General features: G+C 42.2%; 2 protein-coding genes across 2 annotated transcripts in view; both read left to right on the top strand.

Annotated features, from left to right (window-relative positions):
- Window positions 1-253: 253 nt before the first annotated feature.
- LOC149440371 (nucleoplasmin-like) lies at window positions 254-24,928 on the top strand. Its single transcript, XM_089658747.1, has 7 exons — window positions 254-332; window positions 5,105-5,187; window positions 7,719-7,832; window positions 8,888-8,981; window positions 10,630-10,689; window positions 23,197-23,278; window positions 24,850-24,928. The coding sequence occupies exons 1-7, from the start codon at window positions 254-256 to the stop codon at window positions 24,926-24,928; spliced, it is 591 nt and encodes a 196-aa protein (XP_089514873.1).
- LOC149440372 (aspartate aminotransferase, cytoplasmic-like) overlaps window positions 18,792-27,074 on the top strand; it is a 54,611-nt gene continuing 46,328 nt past the window's right edge. Inside the window, exons 1-3 of the mRNA XM_089658763.1 lie at window positions 18,792-19,001; window positions 23,197-23,278; window positions 26,750-26,906. Coding sequence (XP_089514889.1) covers window positions 26,789-26,906 — 118 coding nt within the window. The 5' untranslated portion in view covers window positions 18,792-19,001; window positions 23,197-23,278; window positions 26,750-26,788. The remainder of the gene's footprint in view (window positions 19,002-23,196; window positions 23,279-26,749; window positions 26,907-27,074) is intronic.

Here is a 27,074-nt window from a genome sequence, read left to right on the forward strand (position 1 = left end):
GTACGTGGTCAAAATCCACCACAAAACACAGTAGTTGTGTCTGGTTGCCTAATGAACATCAATCAGCGTCAGCAGGTGAGGGAAGGCCAGGTGACCTAGGGGGTTAGTGATTATCAGCCCTGAGAAGTCTTATGTGGGTGCCTTTAAAAGAACTGCAGAAACAAATTCATGAACAATGGGCAGGCTTGTATGCATGGAGTTAACCGTATAATTATGAAGGTAATCAATGAAAGCTTCACAGTTGCAAAGGGCAATGTCCAGGGACATAAAACAATCTTTCAGCCTATCCAGTATCCACTCAGAGACTAGCAGACAAGTATGTGGAATATGGGGTAAGTTATCTGCATGTTACAGCTTTGTGGGGGAATTTATAAAAAGAAAACCACTTGAGACCTTCCAGAGGACGTTTTTGCTTATGTGGAAAAAGCTGGCCATAAATGGGTTGAATTCCAAAAGCATTTTCTTTTGAAAATCTTTTCTAAGAATGTTTGTTTAAATTTTGCACCATTAGTGCGTCACAGAAATGGCTGATTTTTGTGACCGTTGAATTTGGGTGATTGGCATGTTGGAAATTTTTTTTAAACTAACTTAATTTTGAATCAATGATGGGAGAATTGTGCAACAAATATCTAAAGCTGTGACCTGGAAAGAAAAGAAAATTCTTGGCCACGAAAATTCTTTTCTGAAATTAATGGTGGCACCATTGCATTACAAAACGTCCGAATATATATATTTTTTCTTTTCCTAAAGAAAACTTGTTTGGAATTTGACCCATGTATGGCCTGCATTAGATTTGATTCCTATATTTTTAACTACATGGTAATTGGGCCCCATTTGCGACTGACTCTTAAGTGTGGTGCATTTTGGGGGAAAAAAAAAAATCCTACTTGTATCTTGATGCATGAAAATGTTTTATATACAGTTCAGTATTTATATGCCTAAAATGTACCACACTGATGGCCCTTAGAGCCACTTATTACACTTGCTACTAAAATTCAGCATTTGAGCATAATATGGCCCTTTAGCTGGCATAAGGCCAGTGTGTAATGCAAAGCTTTCAGGCCTCGTTCAGACTTGTGTTTTGGAGGGGCAAAAATGCACTGTTGAGTCTTGTGTTTGCCATCTTCCAACTGCCCCTAAACCTCCTTGGCGGTATTCCCAAGTGTAGCTCGGGATAAAGTTTCAGCACCACAAGCAGAAACCCCGAGCTACACTCGGGAATACCTTGCAGCACTGCTCCGGGATCTCTTCTTCACTTACCTTGTCCTGCAATGTCCTCTGGCATCCGTCTTCTGGGTTCCGTTCTCTGCGACGTCAGGACGTATGGTGACGAAACTGGCTGGAAATTTTAAAAATGTGAGTGACATTCACTAAAATCACATAGTAAAACATTACTGTATCAAACCATTTCACATACATTTCATCCTGTGCCCTGCCTGCATTTTTACTGTTCTGTCTGCCTGGAAACTGAGAAACATCCATGGCGTCCCTTTAGGTCAAAAGCGGTTTTAGATCAGCTAGAGAACAGAGATAGTAAATCGGAACCACTTGCAGAATTGAGTGATAATGATTCATGGGGGAAATTCGTCATCAGACACTGAACGGTTTTGCGACTTTGCTCAGTGATGTGCGAACTTGGCGCTATATTTCAAATTTCAGTGTTTTTTGGTTTGATTATATTGAATAAAATTTTTTTTTTTTTTTTTTTGCCAGCCTTCATTGGTCCAGCTTGGCTTAATGTAAGGATACATTTGATTCTGGAAGGGTCACTGGGGATTCTGAAAATACTGTACAGTGAAAGCTGTTATCTTCCAGGTGCTACTCCAGCAACTTCCAATGTGCACGCTGATCAGAGGGTCGCTTGCTTGGTACCTCCTGCCATTTAGAGAATGAGATAGATAATATATTGGGCAGCACAGTGGCTAAATGGTTAGCACTTCCACCTGGCAGTACTAGGGTTGCTGGTTTGAATCTCAACCACAGCACCACCTGCCTGGGGTTCGCATGTTCTCCCTGTGACTGCGTGGGTTTCCTCCCACATTCCAAAGACATGCTGGTAGGTTAATTGGCTCCTGTCTAAGGCTAGGTTTACATCTGTGTGGGTGGCACGGCTGCGGATCTGCATGAAAATCCTTGCAGCCACCCCACCTACACAGAGAAATGCAGACCTGCGGGCAGGTGCCATTAGTTCTAATTGAATGCTGCCTGTACTGGAATACACAACGGTACTGGGAACCCGAGGTTCCCGTGCGGGCTGCGTTTTCGGCAGAAGTGCAGGGACTTCTTCCCTGCGTGGCACAGGAGTCCATTCAATGAATGGACTCTCGTGTCTGTGTAAAACGCGGGCCACATATATGTAAACCGGGGGTAAATTGGCCCTAGTATGTGTATGTATAAATGTGAGTTAGGGACTTTAGATTATATGCTCCTTGAGGGTTAGGGACTGATGTGAATGAGAAAAAAAAAATATATATTTTTTTTTAACAATGGTTAGGTGTTCTTTAATAGTATGACATGGCAACTGTGATATCGTGTTCTTCCGCTCTACCTTGTCCAATCAGACATTAATTGAAGAAATAAATAAATACAACACCTTTTCTGCATGGTGGCGGTACCAAGCGAGCCTCCCACTGTGTCCAGTGTGCAAAGGAGAAGCTGATTGAGTAGGACTTGGAAGATCACAATTGTCACTTTATTTTGCAGAGTACTACAGTGATCTTCAGCATCCCTAGCAGTCCTCCAGATCTCCGCTATGGATACTTCTGATTGTACAGCAAGTTTATTACCATCAGTAGAATTCAGCACAGATGTAAAACTGTCCATAGACTGCAGCTGGTACATTCTAATTTTAGATTAACAAATGTATAGTACAAGAGCTTACTAAACAATCCATTTAATTTGTATGAAATCTGCTAGCCTCTCATACTGCATAGCTGTTTATGGACCGTACAACCAGACTGCATTGCGTGTGTCCAATACTCTTCGCTTACCTAGCAAATTAGTTGTAGCACTAGTCTTTGATGGCCGGATAAAATTCTGTACATCGCAATCTTTCCATCTGTCTCAGCATTCCGTAATCATTTCAAGTGTTGTTTCAATTAAAATCTTTCACATAACATCTGGTTATTTATTAGGCAATCTTCCTGCACTTTTATTTTCCATGCACAAGCTGTCAAGTGATCTTGACTCACTTACAGGAGCTCAAAATACACAAATCCATTTGTTCCTAATCCTGATAAGGTTTCCATTTCCCTACAGTCGTCTTAAGCAACCAGACCACAGCTACCTAGAACAGTCCGTATGCAATTAGACCTGAATCTCTCAAGTCTACAAAATTTAAAGGAACAGGGACTCAAAATTGAGTGAAGCTATGAGAGCCAGGCGACTTGAGTTTTTGTTCTTCTTTATTTATTTTTTTATATTCAGTAATGGCAGGCCAAATATATCTATTTTCTTTAAGGTTCTGGAGCACCACTCCACTTCCAATGGTGAATGTATTAGAAACCGTCTTGCGTAAGCTAAACACTTTTTTTTTTTTTTTTTTTTTTCTGAGCATAGTCCTACGTTTGTCACAAATTGTTTACATTGACGTATAGCTTTCTGACTTCTGCTGGAAGGATGTTCCATGCACCAACAATGCTTTCTGTAAATTAACACTTCAGTTGGCACAGTGATATGTTTTTATCCCTTAGATGTTGCACCGGTTTCAGTTCCCATCTCTTGGTTATTAATTTCTTTTTGTAAGTGGGATCTCAAATTGTACAGAGTATTCTCGACTACGTCAAACTAATAATCTATGCAGGGGGATCAGGACTTCTTCTTTCAAGAACATCTGTGAGGCTGATGTATATGAGCATATAGGACAAGGTCATCCTTTAGAACCGATACTGCTTTTCTTCCCGAAAGCAGAACTTCACCGAAAAAGGGAATTTCCACTTATTTTCATCCTTCAACTTCCACATTTGGCACTTTTTGGGGAGAAGGAGGGAGCAGGTGCAAGTACTCACTCCCACTTCCAGTTAGATCACTGCGGAGATCTGTGCAGAAGTTTCTATCTAATGATTGAATCCTGGATGAAGTCCTTCCATTGTTCTGCCAGAATGCCATGATGCCTAAAGAAGTAGAATTTGCCTTACTGCATGTAAATCGATGTACTCTGAAACATCGAAGATACCAGAGATGTATCTAACATCCTGTTCATTTTGTTCCACAGCCCTACCAAAGGTAGATGTGCATTCAAAACCTTCACCACCCATTGGATTTGCATGGTAATCAATATGGCCTATGCCTTAAAAGGTGCCCTGGAGATCACAAATCTCAAATCTTGAGAGCTGATGCCTCTTCTGAGACTGCATGGGAAAAGCTTCCATCCCTAGGTCTACATCTTAAGCTTTAAAAAAAAAAGTGCCTATGTATTTATGCACAGGTTTTTACAAGCATATTAGAAGTACAATCCCCCCATCAAAGGCACATTCAGAAGAGTAGCTGAAGAGCATTTAACAAAAACCCAAAACACTAAATGCGCCTAAATGCTATACACATCTAGCGTTTTTAGCTTTAGTGCATTCCAATGGCCAGAATAAATATTCTAGCCAATGCGATGCATTAATGCCTAGACTCGCTTAAACATGTGTGCAATTTCTAGCTTTAGGCACTTTTTTTAGCAACTGTTTACTGGTAGAAGTTCTGGGGGGGCTAAAATAGATGCCTAGTGTGCATGAGGCCTTACCTGTAGTCAGCCCTCATTAATTAGTCCCAACTGTCCATGAGCTTGTCTATATGTAAGTTGACTGATGCTCAAAGCTCTTTTGTGAGTCTGCTGCTGAGTGAAAAGGCTACTGCTGACAGAACACTAAAAGATATAGACGCTACCTTTTTGTATCCTTTTTGTGTGTGCTCCTGTATTTCAGTGTGAAAGATGACTCCGCTTTTGTTCTCTTCTAAAGAATGCCTAACATTTTATAGGCGTTCTATTTTATTAGTTCATGACATGTTTCCAAAACCTCCTACAGCAAATAATGTAAACATTTTTAACTGTAACTTAACATCAAATAGGATATGTAATAAACACATAACCGGTAACTGACTGGATCTAAATCTTCAGGTGGTGAACTGAGTGCATCAAGGAAGACATGCAGGTTTGAGTCTGAAGAGGACTACATGATCCACTTACTAGGCCTGTGGACGGTAATATATGATATTGTTTTAACCATATTAACTTGTAATAACTGTTTATTAAAAACAGTCCTTTACAAAAATTTTATATACCAGCAAGGTCTCAGAACGGTGACATTTCAGTGATGGTGTGCTGTAATTTATTGGTGTTGTGTGTTCTAAAAGAATAGGCCAATTACAGTGGGCTGTAACATTGCATGTGTAGCGCTACCCCTTGTGAGGGCCACTGTGTTGTGGGTACCCCTAAGCTTCTTTCTGCACAGCCAGGCAACAGGTATTTCTCACACATCCAAGACTTGCATCCAAGAGACAGTGATCTTGTCCATGGGCTTGGTTTAGATGTTTTATTAGGCGAAATCAACTTGAACAGGGAAATAGGAATGATGGGATGCCCAGATGGCTTGGATCAATGAAAGGGGACAACTTCCTTCCTATGTACAAAGGCAGTTCCTGGACTGTTCTTTTCTTTAAAGCTGTCAGTCATAGTGGATCAGTAGCAACAGCCCTTTACGGGCAAGGAACTGGCAGCCTCACAAAAATCAGCTTAACTTCTCTTGACTATATGCAGGGATGTCTTCTCTTCCACCTGTAGAGCTGCTCCATGGTCTGCAGACACCACCAGCCCTCCTGGCTTCTTGGATAATCTCTCAGGACAAGGGTAAAGGATTAAGCCCAGTGTTGTCCTTGGCTTATTACATGTGGCAGTTTTTCCCCTTGTGAATCCCAGAGAGTGCTGCTGTACTCCTTCTGTCCTCCTTGCTCACTGCTGAATATATCCTCCTGTACCAACCTGAGATCAGCCTTGGGGGGGCTGGTCCCCCTAGACCCAGGGGACCCCACCCAGGCACAGACTGCCCCTCAGCACTCCATCTTCCACCCAATTCCCCCCCCCCCCCCCGCTTACCGACTTTTGGAAGGTTCTATAGCCCTCCAGAGTCAGGAGTCACAACCTGCTGAGTCATCCAGCTGACCTACAATAACCCAACCTCACAGTTGGCATGTGTCATACACAACAATTTTACCTAGAACCAGGGGCAGACTGACCATTTGGAAACTTGGGCAATGCCTGGGGTCAGTAGGGGGCCCCATGAGATGCCACTACTACTTTTTTTTTTTTTTTTTTTTTTTTTTTTTTTTTTTTTTTTTCCCCTGACCAGGTATTCCTGTAAGGAACAAAATTCCTGTCCCTGAGTGACTATGCTTACTCCCCAGTTGTATCTATGGAGGGAAAATGACAGTAATAATCAGTGCAAATGCTGAAACCAAGTCTGGAACAGTCTGGTAGTAGGTAAAGATGGTTAGGGTGACTTTAATTGGGGGGGTCCGTATAGCACTAAGGGCAAGCTCCATAAAATACTGTAGCAGACTCTGTGAAGGAGAAGCGCCTCTAAATGCAGCATAACACTTTATTGTAGTGTAAAAGTAGGAACACTCACATTTATGTGGATTAATACAGGCATGTAATAGTAAGGTATAACACCAAATTAGAATGGCTGTCATCAGTTCCCACTGTGTCCGTGTCTTGCTGGAGCAGCGTGGTGGCTGGAGGGAGACAGCTGTGGAGCTGGCCAGTGTGCACGTACCCCTCAGAGGCAGCTGGAGCGCAACGTGGGAGTGATGACGTCGGTGGACCAGGATGCAATGCGACGTGTTTCGGAGCATGCGCTGGCCTCTAGTGGTGGAAGCGCGCTCCTTTGTCAAGTAGGGAGAAGTCAGAAGATCGTTCCATCCATATATATATAATATATATATATATATATATATATATAATGGTGAAGCTCAAGCTAATTGGCAATAAACGGGGCGGTTTACAATAATGCAATTGACATGATTGGAATCAAGTAAGAGCATGTGGGCTAACTAAAACCTGTGGGTCTTATAAATCCGTAAAGGAAGGAAAAAACCGCAATGTTGCCAGACAAAAAAGGGAAAATTTAAGAATGAGAATATCATGGGATAAGAAAAAAATGAAGGGGGGGGGGGGGGGGGGGACAGGAAAAGAGAAAAATTATGAAAAAATAAGAATTGTAACGTCAATAAAAGTGCGTAAAAAAGAATAAAAAATTTATACATGTGTATTGTACACACATACTGTATAGACCACACAGTAAGAATGAATGTAAAATTTAAAACTGTGAAAAAATGTTGTTTTTTTGTTTGCTGCTTCAGATATGCAATCCCACTAAGCAACCCCATTTATTTTATTTAAAAAAATATATATATTTTTTCAGTTTTTCAATTTTACATTCACTTTATCTTTTTGTATTCATTCTATGTGTGTGTGTGTGTGTAATACACATATATAAATTTATTTTTTTATTGTATCTTTATATTTTTTAAACTCATTTTTATTGACATTAGTTACAAGTCTTTTTGTTTTTCTTCTGTTTTTTGCTTTTTATCCACCCTGTGTGGGTCTTATTATTATTATTATTATTATTATTATTATTATCGCAAAGGACTGGGACTTCTATAGTTAAAATTTAAATAGCCAACCCTTAGATATGGCCTTTACAAATTATATATTTTTTTTTTTTCAGTAGATTTGCCTTGGAGGTACAACAAAGGATGAAATGCATATTATTGCAGTGGAGGCCGAACAAACCCAAGGACAACCTGTTGTCATTGCTTCTTTACAACCTTCAGTGCAGCCAATGGTAACTCTATGAACAATATTTAATAGAGATCTGTGTGTAACACAAGCCAATGTTAAATTTATAAACAATCCTTGAATTGAAGAGATCGGAAAGTAACAAATGGCCATGTAGAATGGAATCAAAACTAGGGAATTGCTCCTGGAGGCAAATAGGGACTTTTATCTCATTATACATAACAAAAGATATTTGATTACAATTGCAGGTAACTACTGCTGAGCTCATGCACACCTACAGAATATGTGCTTATTGTATGAGCACAATCTCAGTGTTCGCTAGCAGAAGTGGCATGGAGCCATTTTGTGCAGAGATGGGTGGAGGGAAGGAGTTATGTGCACATGTTGGATAGGGGGTTACTGGTGGGATTACAGGGGGAAGTCGTCATTTATATATATATATATATATATATATATATAATTTTTTTTTTTTTTTTTTTTTTTTCCCCTCCTGCAGGGAAAGGCTTGATTTGGGGTGATTGTGTCAGGTGTATATAGGGGAGTATTTTGGGGGTGTTGAGGGTCAAGGACATGTTGAGAAGGAAAAACTAGCTTTTTGGAAACAAGCTTATAATATAGCGCCATAATAAATGTGGAGAGAGCATAATGGGTTGTAGTGTGCATAGGGCAATGAAAGAGTAGTGGTAGATATTACAATGTGGAGGTGGAAATTGTTGGAGGATGGCATGCTAGAGGTAGGACTTACAAGGAATGTTTGTAAGAGGTGCAAGCATGCCAAAATGTCACTAGATCTTTTCTGGCTATACCAGCCTGGAGTTTGCATGTTCTCTCTGCCTATGTGGGTTTCCTCCCACACTCCATAGACATACCGGTAGATTAATTGGCTCCTGTCTAAGTTGACCTTTTAGTATGTGTATTAATGAATGTGAATTGGGAACCTCAGATTGTAAGCACCTTTTGAGGGCAGGGAGCGATGTGACTATACAGTATGTAAAAAAAAAATACCTGTAATTTCAAAGCATTTACAGGTGCTCACACCATCAAAAGTGAAATGTGTGTTAGGAACTGTTAGACAATTGATATTGTTTGCTGTATATGCAGGTTAATCTACATGACATAGAAATCACTCCTCCTGTTACATTCCTTCTAATGTCTGGAAGTGGACCAGTGTACATATCGGGACGGGATATAATAGGTCAGTGTGACTTAAATATTTGCAGTAGCTGAAGCTATGAAAGTTTGTGTCTGTCGAGTTTTATTGCAAGTCCTTGCATGTCTCCATTTTGTAGATCTAGAGTTAGTCCATTATGGCATTGCTGAACTTTTTTTTTTTTTTTTTTTCTTTTTTTGTGTGGTTCCACATTAAAAGTCATTCTTTTTTTCTAATGGAAGCACTGCAATCTGGGCATGACAGGATACTTGCCTTGCCCACCAGCAATTTGAATTCCATTTGTAGTAAAGATATGACTGTTGCATATTTCCAATTCATCAGGCATTTGATCTTTTTGGACAACTCCATGCAAATACATAGCTGAAGGAAGAGGGGGATTCTATTTGCTGTATATTTGTTTTTGTACAGCTAGTACTGTGATTCACACACCTCTGCCACACTGCACAGCCTGGAAGATCACTTTGTTTCTTCCTAGTTAAACTTCACTACCTCCTGGATCAGCATCACTGCATTCTGAATTATGTACCTGTTAATTTGACAGACAATACTGTTGCCAGATGAATGGGGAGAGATGACCAATTGAGCTACATTGCTGATCTAGGAGTTGCCTGTGCCAACTACCTAGCTGTACAATGTTCGAGGTGTGTGTAAATAACAAATATAGCTCAACAGATTTTCAAATCCTGTGGTAGGTAAAACTGTACATTTTAAGCTGTGTTTTTCCTAGAGTTCTTCTTTTAAGGTCTGTACAGACTTTGTAATCCACTGTGTGCAAGTGGATGGACATAAATATTACTTGTTTAGCAAATACCAGCAGAACAGCTTGGAGGCTTATTAGGTTTTTTTTTTTTTTTTTTGTTTTTTTTTCTTGGAAGCTGCCTTACTCTGATCTGTGTTCTGCTGGTTAGGGAGCCAGCTGGACATGCTCATGTAAAAACAAAAATTCTCTGTAGGGGAAGTTGATGTTAGTAATGTCTATTTTTTAAATCCACAGGATTCCTATACTGAACCTCTTTATTCAAGGAGATAATCTGAGGCTCCATTAACACTTGACTCCAAAGTTGCCTGATTTCCAGTGCGACTTGGTACCAGAGTTTAAAGTCATGAGCTGCAACTTGTCATGTGACTTTCAAATGTGAATGAAGCTTTAAACTCAAACTGTACCCTTCAGACCATATTAATTTAATATTTAGGTTGGTTAAACCTAGTTAGTTGTCCTGGTGACCCTTGTCCTAGAGACAGGAAAGTAATGGGATAGTTAAAAAATATACTCCAAGCTGTGGATAGAAGGAAAAAGAACACCCCAGCGGCAAGTGAGAAGAGGAAGGCATAAGTCCAAGTGATTCCAGTGCCAGCCAATACAAGTGAAGGGATAGATGCTGCAGAACTGACTCCAGGAGTGCAATGTTAAGGAATGGCCTCAGCCGCTGTCCTGCCCATGCTCTGATACATTTCATCCCACCCACCAGGGCTTGGTCAGAGGTCACACAGGCCTCTGTGACTAAGCCCCAGTGGACGGGGTGAAATGTCAGAGGGCATGGCCAGAACGGTGGACTCCTGGGGTCGGTTTAGCAGCGTCCAACCCTTTACTTGGAAAGTAAAGTCTTCCCCTATTTTATTTTTTTTTTTTTTTTGTAACATTTGCTTTATAAGTGTTTTTGTTTGTTTTTAGTGGACGACCGTTTGGATATTTTACCACAGGAAGAAAACCTAAGGCAAGAGTATCTTTATAGTAATATATTTACTTCCCAATGTACCCTGTCTGGCAAGTGTGACCCAGAAGAGCTATGTAGCACTCCCTTACCACTGGAACGCAGTGAAGGCCCCAAGAAAAACTCAAGGAAAGAGGGTTGAGGCACAGAATACCCCCAAAAAATGCAGCTTCAGGTTTCCTATTGTTGGCCAATACAGACTATGGAGCTTATTTAAGTTGAGATCAACAAACTATAATCTTCAGACTGATTAGTAGCTTCAAACAATACAAATGGCTCTTTGCAAGTAGAGACAGGAACACACACGCCTACACCTCTCCACCTCTCCCTGTGGTATCCGTTTGTGGCCAGCTATTCAGCAGGCCACTTCTGTCCCAGATGCTCCTGCAGGGTAGAACAAATTCTTCCACACCTTTCTTCTAACAAAGGCCCTCAGGCAGCAGGCCTGGGAGGCACCACCCTACAACACTGCGAAGACCTTTCTGGAAGGACATATCATTTTTTCTTTCCCCAGCATGCACCGCTGGCATGCTAATGGTTGGCCAGGAAGACCTAAATATTCATAACTCAGCAATGCTTTTTCTTTTCACACACAGGGGACTCTATGCTACAGCAGGCATAAGCAAGTGGTTTCCTCACTTCCTGTTTTGGCTATGGGACAGGAAGTGAAGGGAAATCTCCCCAATGGGACACAGATGGGAGGGGAAAATTTAACAGGAGTTATAAGCCTCCCTGTAATCTATCCAAAATAAGAGTTACAATTTTTAGTTCTTCTTTAAGGGGTCAAAAATTGTGAGGGAATGTTATTGCAGAGTTAACTGACATTCATGTGCTGGTGTGGCATTAGATAGCTTTTGGATATTAATCCGTTGCTTTGTAATCCAATGGCTGGTATGTCCTAGTCCCTCTTCCTGAACATACTATTTTTTAATTAAACGTTTTGTTCTTTCTGTGGATGCCCCTCACTTTGCACTAGCTTGGCAGTGTTCACCAAAGATAAATATAATTCTGGAACAAATGATGGGGCCTTATGACTTCATTAAGCTGATTACTATTTGACCCATACCCAGATGAGGTCTGGTGTGATTTATGGTTCAGTGTTTTGTTCTTCCCAGCTGGGCCCTGATCTCTGCTATGTAATGTTTACTCTTCATGTGTACTTGTCGCTTGTGCCAATTTCCAGACATGTCAGAGCACAGATCAAAAGAATATTTGACATTATTACACTTTGTGTGTTTTAAACTATTAGTCATTTTATTAATAATGCCTTAGCCACCTGCCGTATCTAATTTAAAGCCAGCGATGTCGCACAACTAATTGGATAGAGTTGTGTATATTCATCCGTACAAGTACAAAATTGACAATCTACATCGCTACCCGATGTAAGTAATCCTCTGGCTGGATTACTATAGATATTTAAGGGTTGCCTCCAAAGGGATTTGAGTGACCAGTGATGGGCATTGGCAGTAACTACCATCATTGTTTAGATCAGGCAGCATATGGAAAATATTTGGCTTGTTATACAAGGTCTTGCTAAGTGCAATAGCTGTGCAAAGTAACCAATCAGATGATCCCACCCTTCTTTCGATGTGGTACCTTCAAATTCCCCCCCCCCCCCCCCATGTCTAAGGTTGGTCTTTAATGTGTGGGGAATTGGTACTCATACAAATTATCAGGTAGCTGATTTACTAAAGCAGTAGAACATGTTCGCCTACCTTTTTTAAGTAATGTGTTTTTTTTTTTTTTGTTTTGTTTGCAGTTATTATGCACAAAACTGACAAATCCCCAACCCGTATGCACAGAGAACTGGATAGTAGTATAAGGAAATACCATGTCATACAGACGAGAACAATCAACAGGACCTCGCCAGCAGAAAGTCTTATGAAGTTTAAAAAAAAAAAAAAAAAATCTAATACATTAGTATATTAAGAACATCGTGGAGAAACTCCACAAGCGAGCCCAGAAATAAGAGGATTGAAGCAGGCACTAAGGAGGAACTGACATTTTGAGCCACAATATGACAGCAGGGGCACTGTCATCAACTTGTATGAAAACCTATATGATGAAGGGGCATAAAAGGAATATAAAGATGCCAGCATATAGGGGGTAAGGAGAGGGAAGGGAAAGTAGGTCAAAGTACCAGCAATCACTGGAAATCTGGGGTGAGATGTGGTGGAAGTTGTTTAGGACCTGATACCATCGGGTGAGAAGTTTGTAACTGGTCTTTTGGACCCTGGTAGCCATGGAGGATTTTTGAGCAAAATAGAGAATTTTCTCCCTCTGTGCTGTCCTGAAGGACCACCCATCTGATTCCCATTTAGAAAAAAAGAGTAGTTGGCCTCTGGGTGGACAAGGGATAAATTAAATTGTGGAGAGACTATGGCAAACTGGTTTGCCCTCATGGCACAGGATTTCAAAGGCGGTCAGTGGATGGTTAACTCCTGGCGAATGCAAAAGCATTAGGCGGTATGATCAATGCTGGATGCCTTCCCATAAATGTTGAGGGGGGGGGGGGTGTCCACAAGCTGGATGAGGTCAGGTACGAGGAATATCAGGTCGTCGGCAAACAGCCAGCAGTGTTGGGCTACATTCACACTAGCGTTGTTAGCGGCAGACAGGCGTTTGGGAAGCGTTTTTACCATTTCCCAAATGCCTGGGAAAATTCTGCACATGGTGCTGTTCAAACGGGAGAGGTAGCGCTGCGTTGTGTCATGGCAAAACTGACACCTCTGGTCGAGTCAGGAGTTGAAGCCTCCTATTCAAGTCTATGGTGCTGGTTGCGGGGTGTTTGCAGAGTGTTAACACCATTCAAACTTCATTATAGGTGTTTGTGGGGAGTTTTTAATGCTTGGGGAAAACTCCTAGCAACCGCCGCTAAACCGCGCATGCGGCACATTAAAAACGCTCCGCAAACGCCAGACCAACGCTTGTCAAACGCTATAGGGGCGTTTGGCAAGAGTTGGAAAAACAGTAAAGTGTGAACGAGCCCTAAGGATCAGCATGTACTTTGCATAGAAAGGGTTCTAATGTTAAGAAAAAGGTTAATGGGGCTCCATGAATTAGATTCAAGACGCAGATGGTATTGTCGCAGGGCTCCCTTAGTGGCCCATCTGATTCCTGTGAATCAAGCTGGGGATATAGGGTAGAAGGTTCCAAATGGCTTTAAATCCATGTTCAGAAGTGCAGTTGGGCAATAACTACCGAAATGTGAGGGATCTTTTCCCTCCTTAGGGATCAGAGAAATATATGCTCTAAGCGCATCCGGAGGCATAGCTTTCCTCCTAATCGGGGAATTACTGCTACTACCATATGAGGTGCAAGTTGAAAGATCCTATAGTTTTATGTTGAACTGAAAAACGAATAATTATGCAGCAGCACTAGTGTGAACCTAGACTAATCAGACCCTGGGTCAACAATCTAATATCCAGTGCTTGGTATTACTACTCTACTGAGCTGGTTACGACTAGCTCCTGAGGGAGTCTATTCCACATTTTCATATCTTACTGTGAAGAGTCCTTTCCATATGCTGTGTATCTTTTCCTCATGAAAAAGCCCCTTGTAATGTGTAATAACTTAAGGTGAGCAAATTTGCACCAAGTTTACTATATAGACCATACCTTTTTCTCAAGAGCATGAATTCAGTTCGCTTAAAATTTCCTCGCTTTTATCAATTTACAGATGCATTTTATAAGCCAACAAACCTTGAACTGTCGTGTGTTAAAAATAAATACAACTCGCCTACCCATCTATTCAAATACCTGTATTGGCCACTACAATGAAATGGTATTAATGCAAAGAACCTCTCCACTTTTTTGCTGTATTTCCAGCTTCTGCTTTCCCACTGCCCCCTCATAGAAGCCCAATTTGTAGGCAATACTAAAATTGAGCTTGGATGCCACTGCCCCTATTTAGCGGACATATCTTTTTAACCTCCTAAAAAGCCCAGTGTCTGAAAACTGCCAGTATGGCATTTGAAAATTAGAGTAAGGAGAGTGGCCATTATTCCTACTAGCTGCCATAGATTGAATTCAAAATGAACAAAGCATATCTTCATATATTATGAACCTGTCTCAAAGTTTTAAAAACAATGGATCAATTCTTTCAAGGACACATAGGTATAAGCAATCTGCTTTAGCCCAAGTTCACACTATTGTGGGCCATGCAGCCCATGTTTGCTCTGCAGCTTGAATGCACTGCTGTGCCTAAGTTTCCCTCAGGAAAAAAGTGCATGTACCTTTTTTAAAGTTGCGACCATAGGGAAATGGCATGGTCATTTTGACCATGCCATTTCTTGGGACTCCGCAAACTCACTGTCGGCTGAGAATATATGGCAGCCCTGCATATCTTGTAAGAGTAGCATGATTTGGCCATGGGTGTGTGCAGGAACAGTTGCGATTGCTGCACCTGCAACCAGCCCACATACTGTGGTCAAGTGTGAACCGAGCCTAATTCACCTTATTTGTCTGTTTCTGAAACTTAACAATTTTGGGGCTGTGGTGATGCTATCCCCACATAGAGCTGAAGTTGGGTTTTTTTTAACTTTTCTTCACTTTCTTATGAGGCCTACATGCTCAGACCTAGTCTTTTTACTATTAGGATAGTTTAAATTTTTTTTTTTTTAATTTGTCTTACTGTTCTGAATATTCAATTTTCTTCTGTTTACTGATTTAACTTTATTTTTAGTGTATTTAGCTTTCAAAAATGTGATCCTGAAATGCCAGAAGCAAATGCCTCATCTTGAGATTCTGAACACTTGGACCTCTACCAACGTAGCCCTCTATATGTTTTCAAAATGTCATTGATTAGCAATAATGTGTCAGTTGTTGAACATGTAATACCTAGTTCATGAAGCACATCTTCTGTTTGGCATAACTTCAAAAGTGACTGTCTGGAACATTTTGCATATGGAGTAGTATGGCTGGGCATGTATTATAGTTGATGATCTCATTTGTATGTGTTTTTCATGCTTTGTGGTACTTTGCATTTTGGTTGCATTGCCATGCACTAATGATGCAGCAAGATGGGGTTTTTTTTTATCTACTGAGCTAAAATGTGCGTTTAGTGCAATAAATTAATAAAATAAAATGGGATTGAATTTCTGGTTCATGTTGTCAAATGAAGAAATATATGACCATTTCCTGATAGAAGTTATTGTACTTAACACTGTCATATTAAATAAGCCTATTTTGATGATCATCTGGCAGTGTTTGATCAATTTTTATGTGTACAAGGCTAAGCAGATGCCTGCTAGCTCTCACAAGACCATGCGATTTCCTGGGGCTCCTGAAAATGTGCTGTGGGCTGAGATGCATAGAGAGGGTTGGAGAACCTTGTCAATCCTATTCTACTTTGGCACAGGCAGCAAGTGCTTCCACCTCACCCATAGTGACAAAAAGTAAAGTGTTTGACCACCAAGTGACAGGTGTAACAGGGTGGCTTGGTACACCCAGCCACCCTTTAGTGTTTATGGCCACATAAGTAGTAGCAGAAATAAATGTACAAAGACTGCTGTGTGGGGTTTTTTTTTTTTTTTTTTAACTGTCCAAACAGCAGGTTCAGGATCAATGGTCTGTTTAAAATGCTGCTTTATCAAATTAAATTCTTCCATAGACCCAGTTTGCCCTGACACTATGGTCACTATTCACAGGCAGAGTAACACTGAATCTAACACAATTTTACTTAAACCACACTATATATTGCCAAAAGTATTAGGACACCCCTCCAAATCATTGGATTCAGGTTTTCCAATCACCTCCATGGCCACAGGTGTATAAAATTAAGCACCTAGGCATGCAGACTATTTCTACAAACATTTGTGAAGGAATGGGTCACTCTCAGATCAGTGAAATCAAGTGTGGTCCTGTGATAGGTTGCCACCTGTGCAATAAGTCCATCTGTGAAATTTCCTTGCTACTAAATATTCCACGGTCAACTGTTAGTAGTATTATAACAAAGTGCTAGCTACTGGGAACAATAGCAACTCGGCCACAAAGTTGTAGGCCATGTAAAATAACAGAATGGGGTCAGTGCATGCTGAAGTTGCAAACTGTCTGCAGAGTCAATAGCTAAAGACCTCCAAACTTCATGTGGCCTTCAGATTAGCACAACAGTGTGTAGAGCGCTTCATGAAATGGGTTTCTATGGCCAAGCAGCTGCATCCAAGCCTTACATCACTAAGTGCAATGCAGAGTGTTGGATGCAGTGGTGTAAAGCATGTCGCCACTGGACTCTAGAGCAGTGGATACGTGTTCTTTGGAGTGATGAATCATGCATCTCTGTCTAGAAATCCAATTGATGGGTTTGATGGTTGCCAGGAGAATGGTATTTGCCTGACTGCATTGTGTAAAGTTTGGTGGAGGGGGGATTATGGTGTGGGTTGTGTTTCAGGGGTTTGTCTTGGTCCCTTAGAGCCAGTGAAGGGAACTCTTAAGGCATCAGCATAACAAGACATTTTGGACAATTTCATGCTCCCACCTTCGTGGGAACAGTTTGGGATGCCCCCTTCCTTTTCCAACATGACTGTGCACCAATGCACAAAGCAAGGTCCATAAAGACATGGAAGAGTGAGTTTGGGGTGAAGGTACTTGAGTGGCCTGCACAGAGTCCTGACTCAACCTGATATCCTTTAGGATGAATTAGAGCAGAGACTACGAGCCAAGCATTCTCTTCTGACATCAGTGCCTGACCTCGCAAATGCATTTCTGGAAGAATGGTCAAACATTCCTAAACCTTGTGGACAGCCTTCCCAGAAGAGTTGAAGCTGCTTATAGATGAAAAGGGTGGGCCAACTCAATATTGAACCCTACGGACTAAAATTGGGATGCCAGTAAAGTTCACGTGCATGTAAAGGCAGGCGTCCAAATACTTTTGGCAATATAGTGTAAGAAGATGATGACTTTCCTAAGTCCTGCCTCTGTTAAAGCGCAGTTCTACTCAAAAACGGAAGCTCCACTTATTTACAGGTACCCGCTTCCAGTTCCGTTCACCATGATGAAGTGAGCTGGAAGTTCAGGCTACTCCCGCCCGCAGTCTCCTGGGAACTTTCACAGGTCCCAGGAGACTGCCGGACAAATTAGGAGGTGCAGTGCAACTTGCACATGCGCAGTAGGCACCAGGCAGTGAAACTGCCAGCTGTCACAGCCTGGTGCCCACAGTTGAGATGCCAGCGCCGTGGAAGAGAGAAGGGGAGAAGGGACCACGTGGGTGAGAACATCTTCAGACCCTGGGACAGGTAAGTGTGTGTTTAATAAAAGTCAGCAGCTACAGTTTTTGTAGCTGCTGACTTTTAATAAACACTAAAACTGCTGGAACTCCACTTTAAACTAAGAACTAACACACTCTGAGGGAACATAGAAGAAACAGGGAGGGTCTAGCCAGGAATGTACTATCTAGTGCTAAACAGAAGAGGAGGACACATGGAAGATACCAAATCACATAAGTAAATATGTTGTAGTGGCCCCAAACCACCACTAGATGTCAGCATACATCAAACAATAGTAACCAATCTAGATCAATACAGCAAAAGAAAAAATACAAATAGGTGGGACAGAATAATGGCAGATGGCCTTAAAAAAAAAAACTTTGACATACACTTTTTTTTTTTTTAAGTCACCAGTCAAACCTTTCTTTGTGAGGTCGGATGAGGGGCTATTTTTACTGGTTGTCCTTTGCTGATGCTCTTCTTACACCTCAAGTGGACTAGATAGTCTAATGTTTTTAATCATACAGACCTTATCTGCAGTTGTATAGCATCAAAAACCCATAATAATCCTTGTATAGAAAGACCATGTTATCTTAGAATAGGCCTGGATGGCATGTGAATCACACAGGAGCGCGCAACGTATTGAACTAGCCCTCCAAAATAATATAAAGTTCTAGGGGTTTTAACTAACTTTATAGCCAGATTATATTGTCTGCAAAACATTGCTCTAGAAGGGAACTGGTTAATAAACCAATCTTGGTTCTCTTTTGTACAAGGAATGCTCAGGGTAGTTGCTGCTGTGTTGACTGACTGCCTTGGTAACAGAAGTCATTGAGATTCTGTTGCCAGTCAACAACCAAGAAAAGGAAACAGTTTCTGTCTGGACATTCGACTCTGTAGACACAAAGGCCAGGATATTGACAGGTGCACACAATAGTCACATGACCAGCACCCTGTAAACCTGTTTGATAGGTGAGGTTGTGGAATGATCTCCTACTATTATAGTACCCCGTGTAAAAATGAGAAGCCTGTCTGTGTTACCTCTCATCTCTAGGAAAACAGAAGCTTTAGGAACACTCTAGAAATATTTCTGACTATGGATATCATGAATGAATGCTCTGATTTTGGCAGGTAGGCAGCATTCTAAATCTTTCTTTGGAACTCTGTCGTATGTACACTGATTTTAAATTTATTTTACTGAAAAATGTGCAAACAAAATAAGTGTGTTTTCTGTGGACTTTTATTAAATATAGTATTGTGTTTTATGTATTATGTTTTTGAATAATTTTTGTTTTTGTTGGCAATTCATTATTTTTAACTTGTTAATTGATGGAACTCTTCAACTTTGTGTTGCCACTGAATGCTATCAGCACAGAATTGTTGACTCCATAGCAGAAGGCAGAATAGAGCCTGCAGCTTTCACTGCTGCTTTGTACTTGGTTATTGTAAAATAAAAATGGGAATACAGGGGCTTTTTAAAGAACAAGGTCACCTTTTTAGACCAAAATAATGAACGCACATTTTTTTGCAGTCTACAGGAGCCTGGAAAGCATTGCACCAACAATCAGTAGACTGATTATGTCATGCAGGTCTCCTGCAGACCTGCCAGAATATCTGCTTGCTGTACAGGATGTACGAGCAAGCCGATATGCTGACAGGAAGCTTCAATGAACTACCATGGAGCTCCATAGCGCCGTGGTAGATCATTGAAAACTACAAGCCGACAGCCACTACGGTCTGTGAATAAATGATGTGGCCTTGTGGGCAAGGTTTCTCTCTGCCTAGAGGTGAGCTCTTTTCCCATCTGGGCCCCCCTCAGACTCCTGCCTCCAGCCTCACATACTCTCTGTCTTCCACCCAAATGCTGTGCAGCTGAGCAGGTTCAGTTACTCTTGAAGGTTGTCCTAGTCCCTTGCCAAGCCTCCTGTTGGGGACTGGCCAGGATTTTCTCATAGTACAGACAAACCGCTCCTCAGATCCACCCACTGCTTCTAGACCTTTCTTCAAAGTTCTAAAGCAGGGGGCAATTCCAGAGGGCTGGTCTACAGAGCCTCTCAGTGCTGACCACAATTTGACCCCTGCTAGCTATCACACCCAGACTGCTACTCAGCCCTAACTTGGAGTTGGAACCTAGCTCCCCCTAGCTAACCAGGAGGGTGCTACATTCACCCCAAACTAAAAAACAGTCAAGTCCTCATTGGCTGGGGGACAAAAAATGTAAACAAATGGCCCAGGAGCGGGTATCCCATAAACGGAGGGGAAAAAGGGTACACAACTCAGAAGGGGGAATGTGTGTGTGTGTGTGTGTGTGTGTATATATATATATATATATACACATGTGTGTGTGTGTATATATATATATATATATATATATAATATTTGTCTAATAAAACATATAGACATTTTTCGCATACATTTACAACTATACATGAGTATGTACACAACTTGATCCTAGCTAACCATCACAAGCAGCCGGAAACAAAATAACACGTACAATAACATACAGTATATACACAATGGCAAGGACAAAGTGCATGAAGTACCTCCACCTCAAGGGAAATCCTTCAAGAAGTTAAGAAGTCCTGTTGCAGGGAGACAGCCACCTGTAAATCCTGCAAACAGTAGACAACAAAAGCCCTTATACTGACTGACTAACAGACAAGGCATTTCAGTATTTTTGGAGGAGAACCCCTCCTAAAGTGGTAATCAGACTAATTAAGCAGTCCTTAAGATGTTATCAGATCAGCCTATCTGGAACAGTAAGCTTAAAGTGTGGCTTAGTCCAAAAAGAAACACAAATAAGGCTAAACTAGGGTGGGAATCCTCTTTAGTAATAAAGTTTAGGGCTGGGCAGTTTAATGGTGGAACCATCAGTCCTGCGGGCAGAGATGGAATAAATCACTTTAGGCCTTCCTGCTTTCATGACCACCATTCTGACTTTATAGATAGCTCGGCCTCTGTTCCACTCTTGAATCTGCCCCAAGCAGCTGTAAGGTAAAGATCCCTTTAAGGTTTAGGGATGTGTAGGTAGTCCCAGACAAGATTGTCTTCTTATACTTGCCTGTAATCATTGATGGTGTTCATGACACTCTGGGAACATAGGGGTAGTCCTATTCCCACTCCAGAGGTACTCGCTTCTGTATGAATCTCTGAAATCTAGAGAACTGAGGCAGTTTATCCTTGCTCCCCCTTTCTGGATAGACACAGAGGTTAGAGACCCTGTCAACCAGCATTTGAAATTCCTGGTTCTTGGCTTTAGTACGGGCCAGGGAGCAGTGAATTCAAGCCTTGGCTGAGGGGACATTTGAACGAGCTCAATCTCTTGTGAAGATCAAGCAGGTTTTGAGGTATGTGAGCTCCCTGACGGCCCTGTCAAGGACTCTTTAGTCCTCAATAGTGTCCCCCCAATCGCACTCTTCCTCGGAATCTTCAGGGATCCTGTCCTCCTGCTCTTTCTCCACCTCTATTGGCCCAAACTGTGCAAAAAGTCTGGGGGACTCCCAATCCACTATCTCACAACTAGAACTCTCCTCTGGTTAACCTGAGGAATGGCTGTCCCCACTGACTGGCTCCTTCCAGACGGATAGAGCACGGTTGGAGGATGAGGCCGGCATCTCGGAACATCAACTGGCGTGTGTTGGGCAGTGTTGCTGGGCTCTGGCCCATCAGCAGTATCTCCGGGTGATAGGTAGGTCACTGCAGAGCAGCGTCTGATGATGGAGTCTGTTGAGGGAGAGTCACTGTCCTGAGATTCTACCCCTTTCTGAAACTCCAAAGCAAGACATTCTCCGACTTTCTGTCATTCCTGCTTCTCAGTACACAGTCTAGTGAGTAGGTTGGCTGTATATGTGAACAGTGCCAGTTCGCTGGGCAGCAGCCTGGTCAATGGCACCTCAAGGTCCCTGCACATGATCTATGCTCCGACCTGGGTGGTCAGTGTAAATCACACAGTATACAGCAAACAGTCTCTCCATCCCCTCCATGAATCCTAGAGCAAAGCAACCACTATGTTCTAAGCGTACTCCAGTGTCCACCAGGGTAACCTCCATTAAGAAATTTCACAGGCCTATGGGAAATGCAGCCGCAATCTTCCGCCTCTCACCACCTGCTAAATGCATTAGGCGGATATATGGGCATGCGTCTGGGCATGGCCACGCCCCTCCTTGTGACTTCTTGGTGCCCGCCAGACTGCTGTGCAGGAACTTTCCTGTGCTGGTGTTAACCCCTGCCTCTTCGGGCGGGAGAGTATTGACTGGATGTCAACCATTGTTGTAACTGAATCCTGAAAGTAACTTTTAGGCAATTGGTTGGCAAGGATGGGGCACTTGGCTCCAGCCATTGCTGGATGACTGGGTGTCAGCAGCGACTGTAGAGATGATGATCCACGGGTAGCAGCAAGGCACAGTATGTGCCCCCCATGATCCTGGTTGTAAAAAGAGAGTCACTGGGCTCAACTGCTGCAGGGCAGCTGAGCATTTGTAATCCACTGTATTGCAGGTCACTCCGGTTGCTTTGGGCAATAATTAAGCTCGAACGCGTGGCAAACACTGACTACAGCAGGCATGAAAATTGTCAATAGTGCACAGGCCTCAGTGTTTGTAGTCCATCCTGATGCCACAACCCTCCCTGGTTGCTGCAGGCAATGATGAATGGTGTAAGAACAGAGCACACTTCACTGTAATGTAACTTGCAGGTATTTGCAAAACATAGTATTTTGTAGGAGCCACCTGTTGATCAGCAAAAAAGACTTATAGGCATTAGTGAGCTGCTCTGGTTGCTCCGGGCAATGACAAGCACAATATCAAACATTTTACTGTCATAAGCAGGTATGCAGTATAAGTGCGGTTGAATTACTAAAGCCAAATAGACTGTGCACTTTGCAAAGTACAGTTGCACTCTGCAAGAGCAGTTGCTCCAGAGCTTAGTAAATGAGCAGAAGCTCTGCTGACTTCCATCATCCAATCATGTGCAAGCAAAATGCAGTTTGTTTTTTATTTTCCTTGCACGTGATTGGGTATTCTTTGCAAAGGGCAACTTTACCTCATTTACTAAACTCTGGAACAACTGCACTTTGCAAAGTGCAGTGTCTATTTGCCTTTAGTAAATCAACCCCATAGTCTTATACTACTCTTATACTACTTACTATCTCTCAGTGGCTGAAAGATTCCAACGTTTATGCCAGAGGGAGACATATTGGATTTGCGACCTAGATGTACTGTCTCCAGGAGGTTGAAATGAGGAATTTGAGTTTAGTACCATAATATAGACTGTTTTGCTGGTAGTACCACAACATAATTATTCTTTATTCTGATTCCCTCCTTTTCAGGTTCCACTAGCCCCTTTTTATTTGGTCAGTATATAAAAATAGAAGTGTGGGTGGTTGATGTCCTTTCCATACATATCTACAAGTGAGTATATAACGTAAACATAGAGTCTACAATATCTCAGTTATGCCACAATTTGTTTCTTTTGTCATGGTAATTCATTGTGTCTGTTATCGATAGTGTCTTTTAGCTGTATTTGAATTTAATTTTTATCTAAGCTACATATCGGCATGGATGTCACTCCACTTCCTCAAACTCGATCTTTCCAAAACTGAGCTCTTAGTATTCCCCCCTGCCCGTGCCCCCTCCCCTGACTTCTCCATCAAGACCAATAATACAACCATCACTTCCTCTCCTCATTCCAGGGTACTAGGTGTAATCCTGGACTCCCATCTGTCCTTTCAGCCCCAAATCCAATCGCTGTCCAAATCTTTTAGACTTCACCTCCGCAACATCTCCAAGATACGCCCGTTCTTAACCTTGGAAACCACTAAGCAACTTATTCACTCCCTTGTTATCTCTAGCCTTGACTATTGTAACTCCCTCCTCATTGGCCTACCTCATCGTTGGCTATCCCCTCTTCAGTCTATCATGAATGCTGCTGCCAGACTCATCCACCTTACTAACCGTTCTGTATCTGCCACCGCTCTCTGCCAATCCCTCCACTGGCTTCCCATTACCCAACGGATAAAATTCAAAACATTGACAATAACATATAAAGCCATTTATAACTCTGCCCCAAATTACATCACCAATCTTGTCTCCAAATATCACCCAAACCGTACTCTCTGCTCCTCACATGACCTCCTGCTCTCTAGCTCCCTTGTCTCCTCCTCCCATGTTCATTTCCAGGACTTCTCCAGAGCTTCCCACATCCTCTGGAACTCTCTACCCTAATTTATCAGACTATTGCCTACTCTGCTCACTTTAGGCGATCTCTGAAAACCTATCTCTTCAGGGAAGCCTATCCAGCCCTCAGCTAATAATGGAATCTTCTACTCTTCCTACCAGTCCATCCCCCGCAGTTCTCTACCTTTTGTACCACTAGCCCCTCCCTCCTAGATTGTAAGCTCCAAAGAGCAGGGCTCTCCTATCCCTCTTGTATTGTGGCTGCATTGTCTCCCGCTATATTGTATACATGTGCATATAAACATACATTTATTGTGTGTACACTTTTGTGATATATCCCCTTGTTATATGATCATTTTTTACTGCTTAGTTATATAGTTCTTTCCTTGTCACAGGTTAGGGAATCCACCAGGGGTTGTAATATTGCTGCCCTGATTCACCTAATTTAGAACTGTTTGCATCCCCTAGTGTTTATTCAGTATTCTCGATGACTAGTTTTACATAATTCAGTGCTGCTCATAATCCCACAATGTTTTGGTATTGTCAAGCATTTGGGAATTTTTTCTTTCCTTTAATTTAGCATAATTGCTAAATTGTTCTGCTTTGTTATACCAGTTTTGATAGGCGTGACCATCTCCTTAGTGCCACCCTCCCACTGCCCCTTCCCCTATTTACATGGCTCCTCCACTTCAGGGCTTAGGCTTGATGAAGGAGCGATTTACTCATGCTCTGAAACACGTCATCGCACCCCTTTGACGTCAATTCCGGTCCTTGTGTTCTACGCAGATGGTGTGCATTCCCAGTAGAGCGGCGGCCATCTTGCCAGAATACCCGGAGAACTCCCTGCTGCTGCTGGCCGGCACAGCGGACTTGGGTATACAGTGACAAGAGCCCTGCATTAGATGATTATTGTGAATAACTGTAAAAACACTTACCAGATATGTATTGATTACAAGCTGTTCATAAAGTCCTGATCATACTGCCCTTAGAAGTGCCTTCTTGCCTCCTTCTCCTACTCCAGAGCCTGCTTCAGCTCACATAAGTGCTGCTCCAGTGCCTTCTCTGCATACCAGCTGTCATCTCTAAGCATGTAAAGGTCCTTGAAGCAGATGCGCCCTATGAATCCTTTTCTTATAGGAGCCACCTGTTGAGCAGCAAAGGAATGTCTGTAGACTAACCCATTCCGGTTGCTCTGGACGAAGGCGAGCAGGACAGTAATAGCAGCAGACACTTTGCTGACATTAGCAGACACATACAGAGCATAGTCTTTTGATAGAGCCCATCTGTAGAGTCATGTAAAGACTCTCCGATAAGCCCCGCATGGTTGCTATGGGCAACAACATTAATAGCGACAGTCCTTTAATCACTGCAGCAATCACAACCCTGGCAGTACAGCACAGCTTTCCCACCGATCCCGTGACACTTTCCACTGTTGAGGCAATTTTCTCTGGCTCTTGCTAGGAGCAACAGTCATACAAGTTGCTATAGGAGATCATGGAATAGTGAGCCACCACATGTAGCACTACCCCCTTAGGAATTTCTGAGTATTTGAGTCCCCCTATAGTCCTGTACAGCAAGGCAACATGCATTTCCCTCAGATTTTCATCAGGAGACAGTAACCACTTCTTGAGCTTTTGTTTTGAAGTTTTATTAGGGGAATTAGAGGGATGTGTGGGATGCCCAAGGACAATAGCAACACGGGACACGTTCCTAAGCAACTATGTAAGTCTTTCCAGCAAAAATTCTTCTGGAAAGCTAGTCAGCATTTCCCACAGTACCACCCCAGATGAATCCTCTCCTCATCCAGCTGTACTAGGTGCATTCCTGGGCACGGGATCAAGTGCATGCCGCCATAGAGTGAACAGTCCCAGGTAAAAAGCTAATCCAGTTTCCCACCTGAGTGCCTCTTTCCCCTTGCTGGCCAAGGGGGTGCAGGTCTACTCACTTGGTCCCTGCCACACAGGTGGTCCTCTCTCCCAAGTTTTCCTCCTTCCAAGGTCTCTTTCTGCCTGGAGGTGAGCCCCTTTCTCAGTTGGGCCCCCTTCCAGGCTCCTGTCTCCAGCCTCACATCTTCTCTGTCTTTCACCCGAACTCTCCTGCAGCTGAGCAGGCTCAGTTACTCTTAAAGGTTGTCCTAGTCACTTGCCAAGTCTCCTGTTGGGGATTACTCAGGACCAACCACTCCTCAGATCCACCCACTGCTTCTAGACCTTTGTCCAAAATTCTAGAGCAGGGGGAAATTCCAGAGGGCTAGCCTGCAGAGCCTAGCAATGCTGACCAAAATTTGATCCCTGCTAGCTATCACATCCAGGCTACTACTCAACCCTAACTACCAATTGGAGTCTAGCTCCCCCTAGCTAACTAGGAGGGTGCTATATTTGCTTTTCAAAACAGAAATGTAAAGGTTAGATGAAAGGTTTAGTGCAGTAAAACACTTTTGATAGTTAGATAATTCATTCTTTGTATTGAGCTCCTTACATCAGTCCAAAAAGAACTGAGTAAGGAAGAGGGACAGACAAATTTGGTTCCAAAAGATGGCCATTCCTTCAAAATGAGGGACAGTTGGGAGATAGTGCAACTTGGAGAGACCTCAACTGCTGCATCAAAAAAATTGCAAAGCAGCCTCATGAACTTTTACATAAGCCAAGACCAAATATTAGAGTAATTATCATACTAACATATATGTATAACATATTTTTTTTTCAGTAGTGAAACTGGTTTCTAACTGGTGCTTAGTGAAGAAAGATGACAAGTCTGTCTGTGTTTATTGATGTTCCAAAAGCATCCAAGTTAAAAGATGAACAACGGGAAGAGTCTTTTCTCAAGGACAAAGACCACAGGAAGATCTTTCTTGGGCAAAAAGGTTAGAACTAAGTGTTTGGATTAGTTCTCTAAGGGGAAGGTTTAACTGCTAAAAATCTTTAATTTTGGTTGTATATTTTAAAATGTTGAAAAATCCATCTAGCCCCCTCAATACACTGAAATTTGCTGCCACAGCTCAAATTGGCTGTGAGCTCCTGCAGCCTAACTG

This window comes from Staurois parvus, unplaced genomic scaffold (assembly GCF_062004578.1).
Source record: "Staurois parvus isolate SC_StPar_1 unplaced genomic scaffold, SC_StPar_1.0 ptg001090l, whole genome shotgun sequence".
NCBI lineage: Eukaryota > Metazoa > Chordata > Amphibia > Anura > Ranidae > Staurois > Staurois parvus.

Coding starts and splice junctions, on each gene's coding strand:
- LOC149440371 (XM_089658747.1), top strand. CDS start 254: ATGTCCAGGGACATAAAACAATCTTTCAGCCTATCCAGTATCCACTCA. Junction 10,690..23,196: donor AAGGCAAGAGTATCTTTATA/GTAATATATTTA, acceptor CCTCCTTTTCAG/GTTCCACTAGCCCCTTTTTA. Junction 23,279..24,849: donor CTTTCCATACATATCTACAA/GTGAGTATATAA, acceptor CATTCCCAGTAG/AGCGGCGGCCATCTTGCCAG.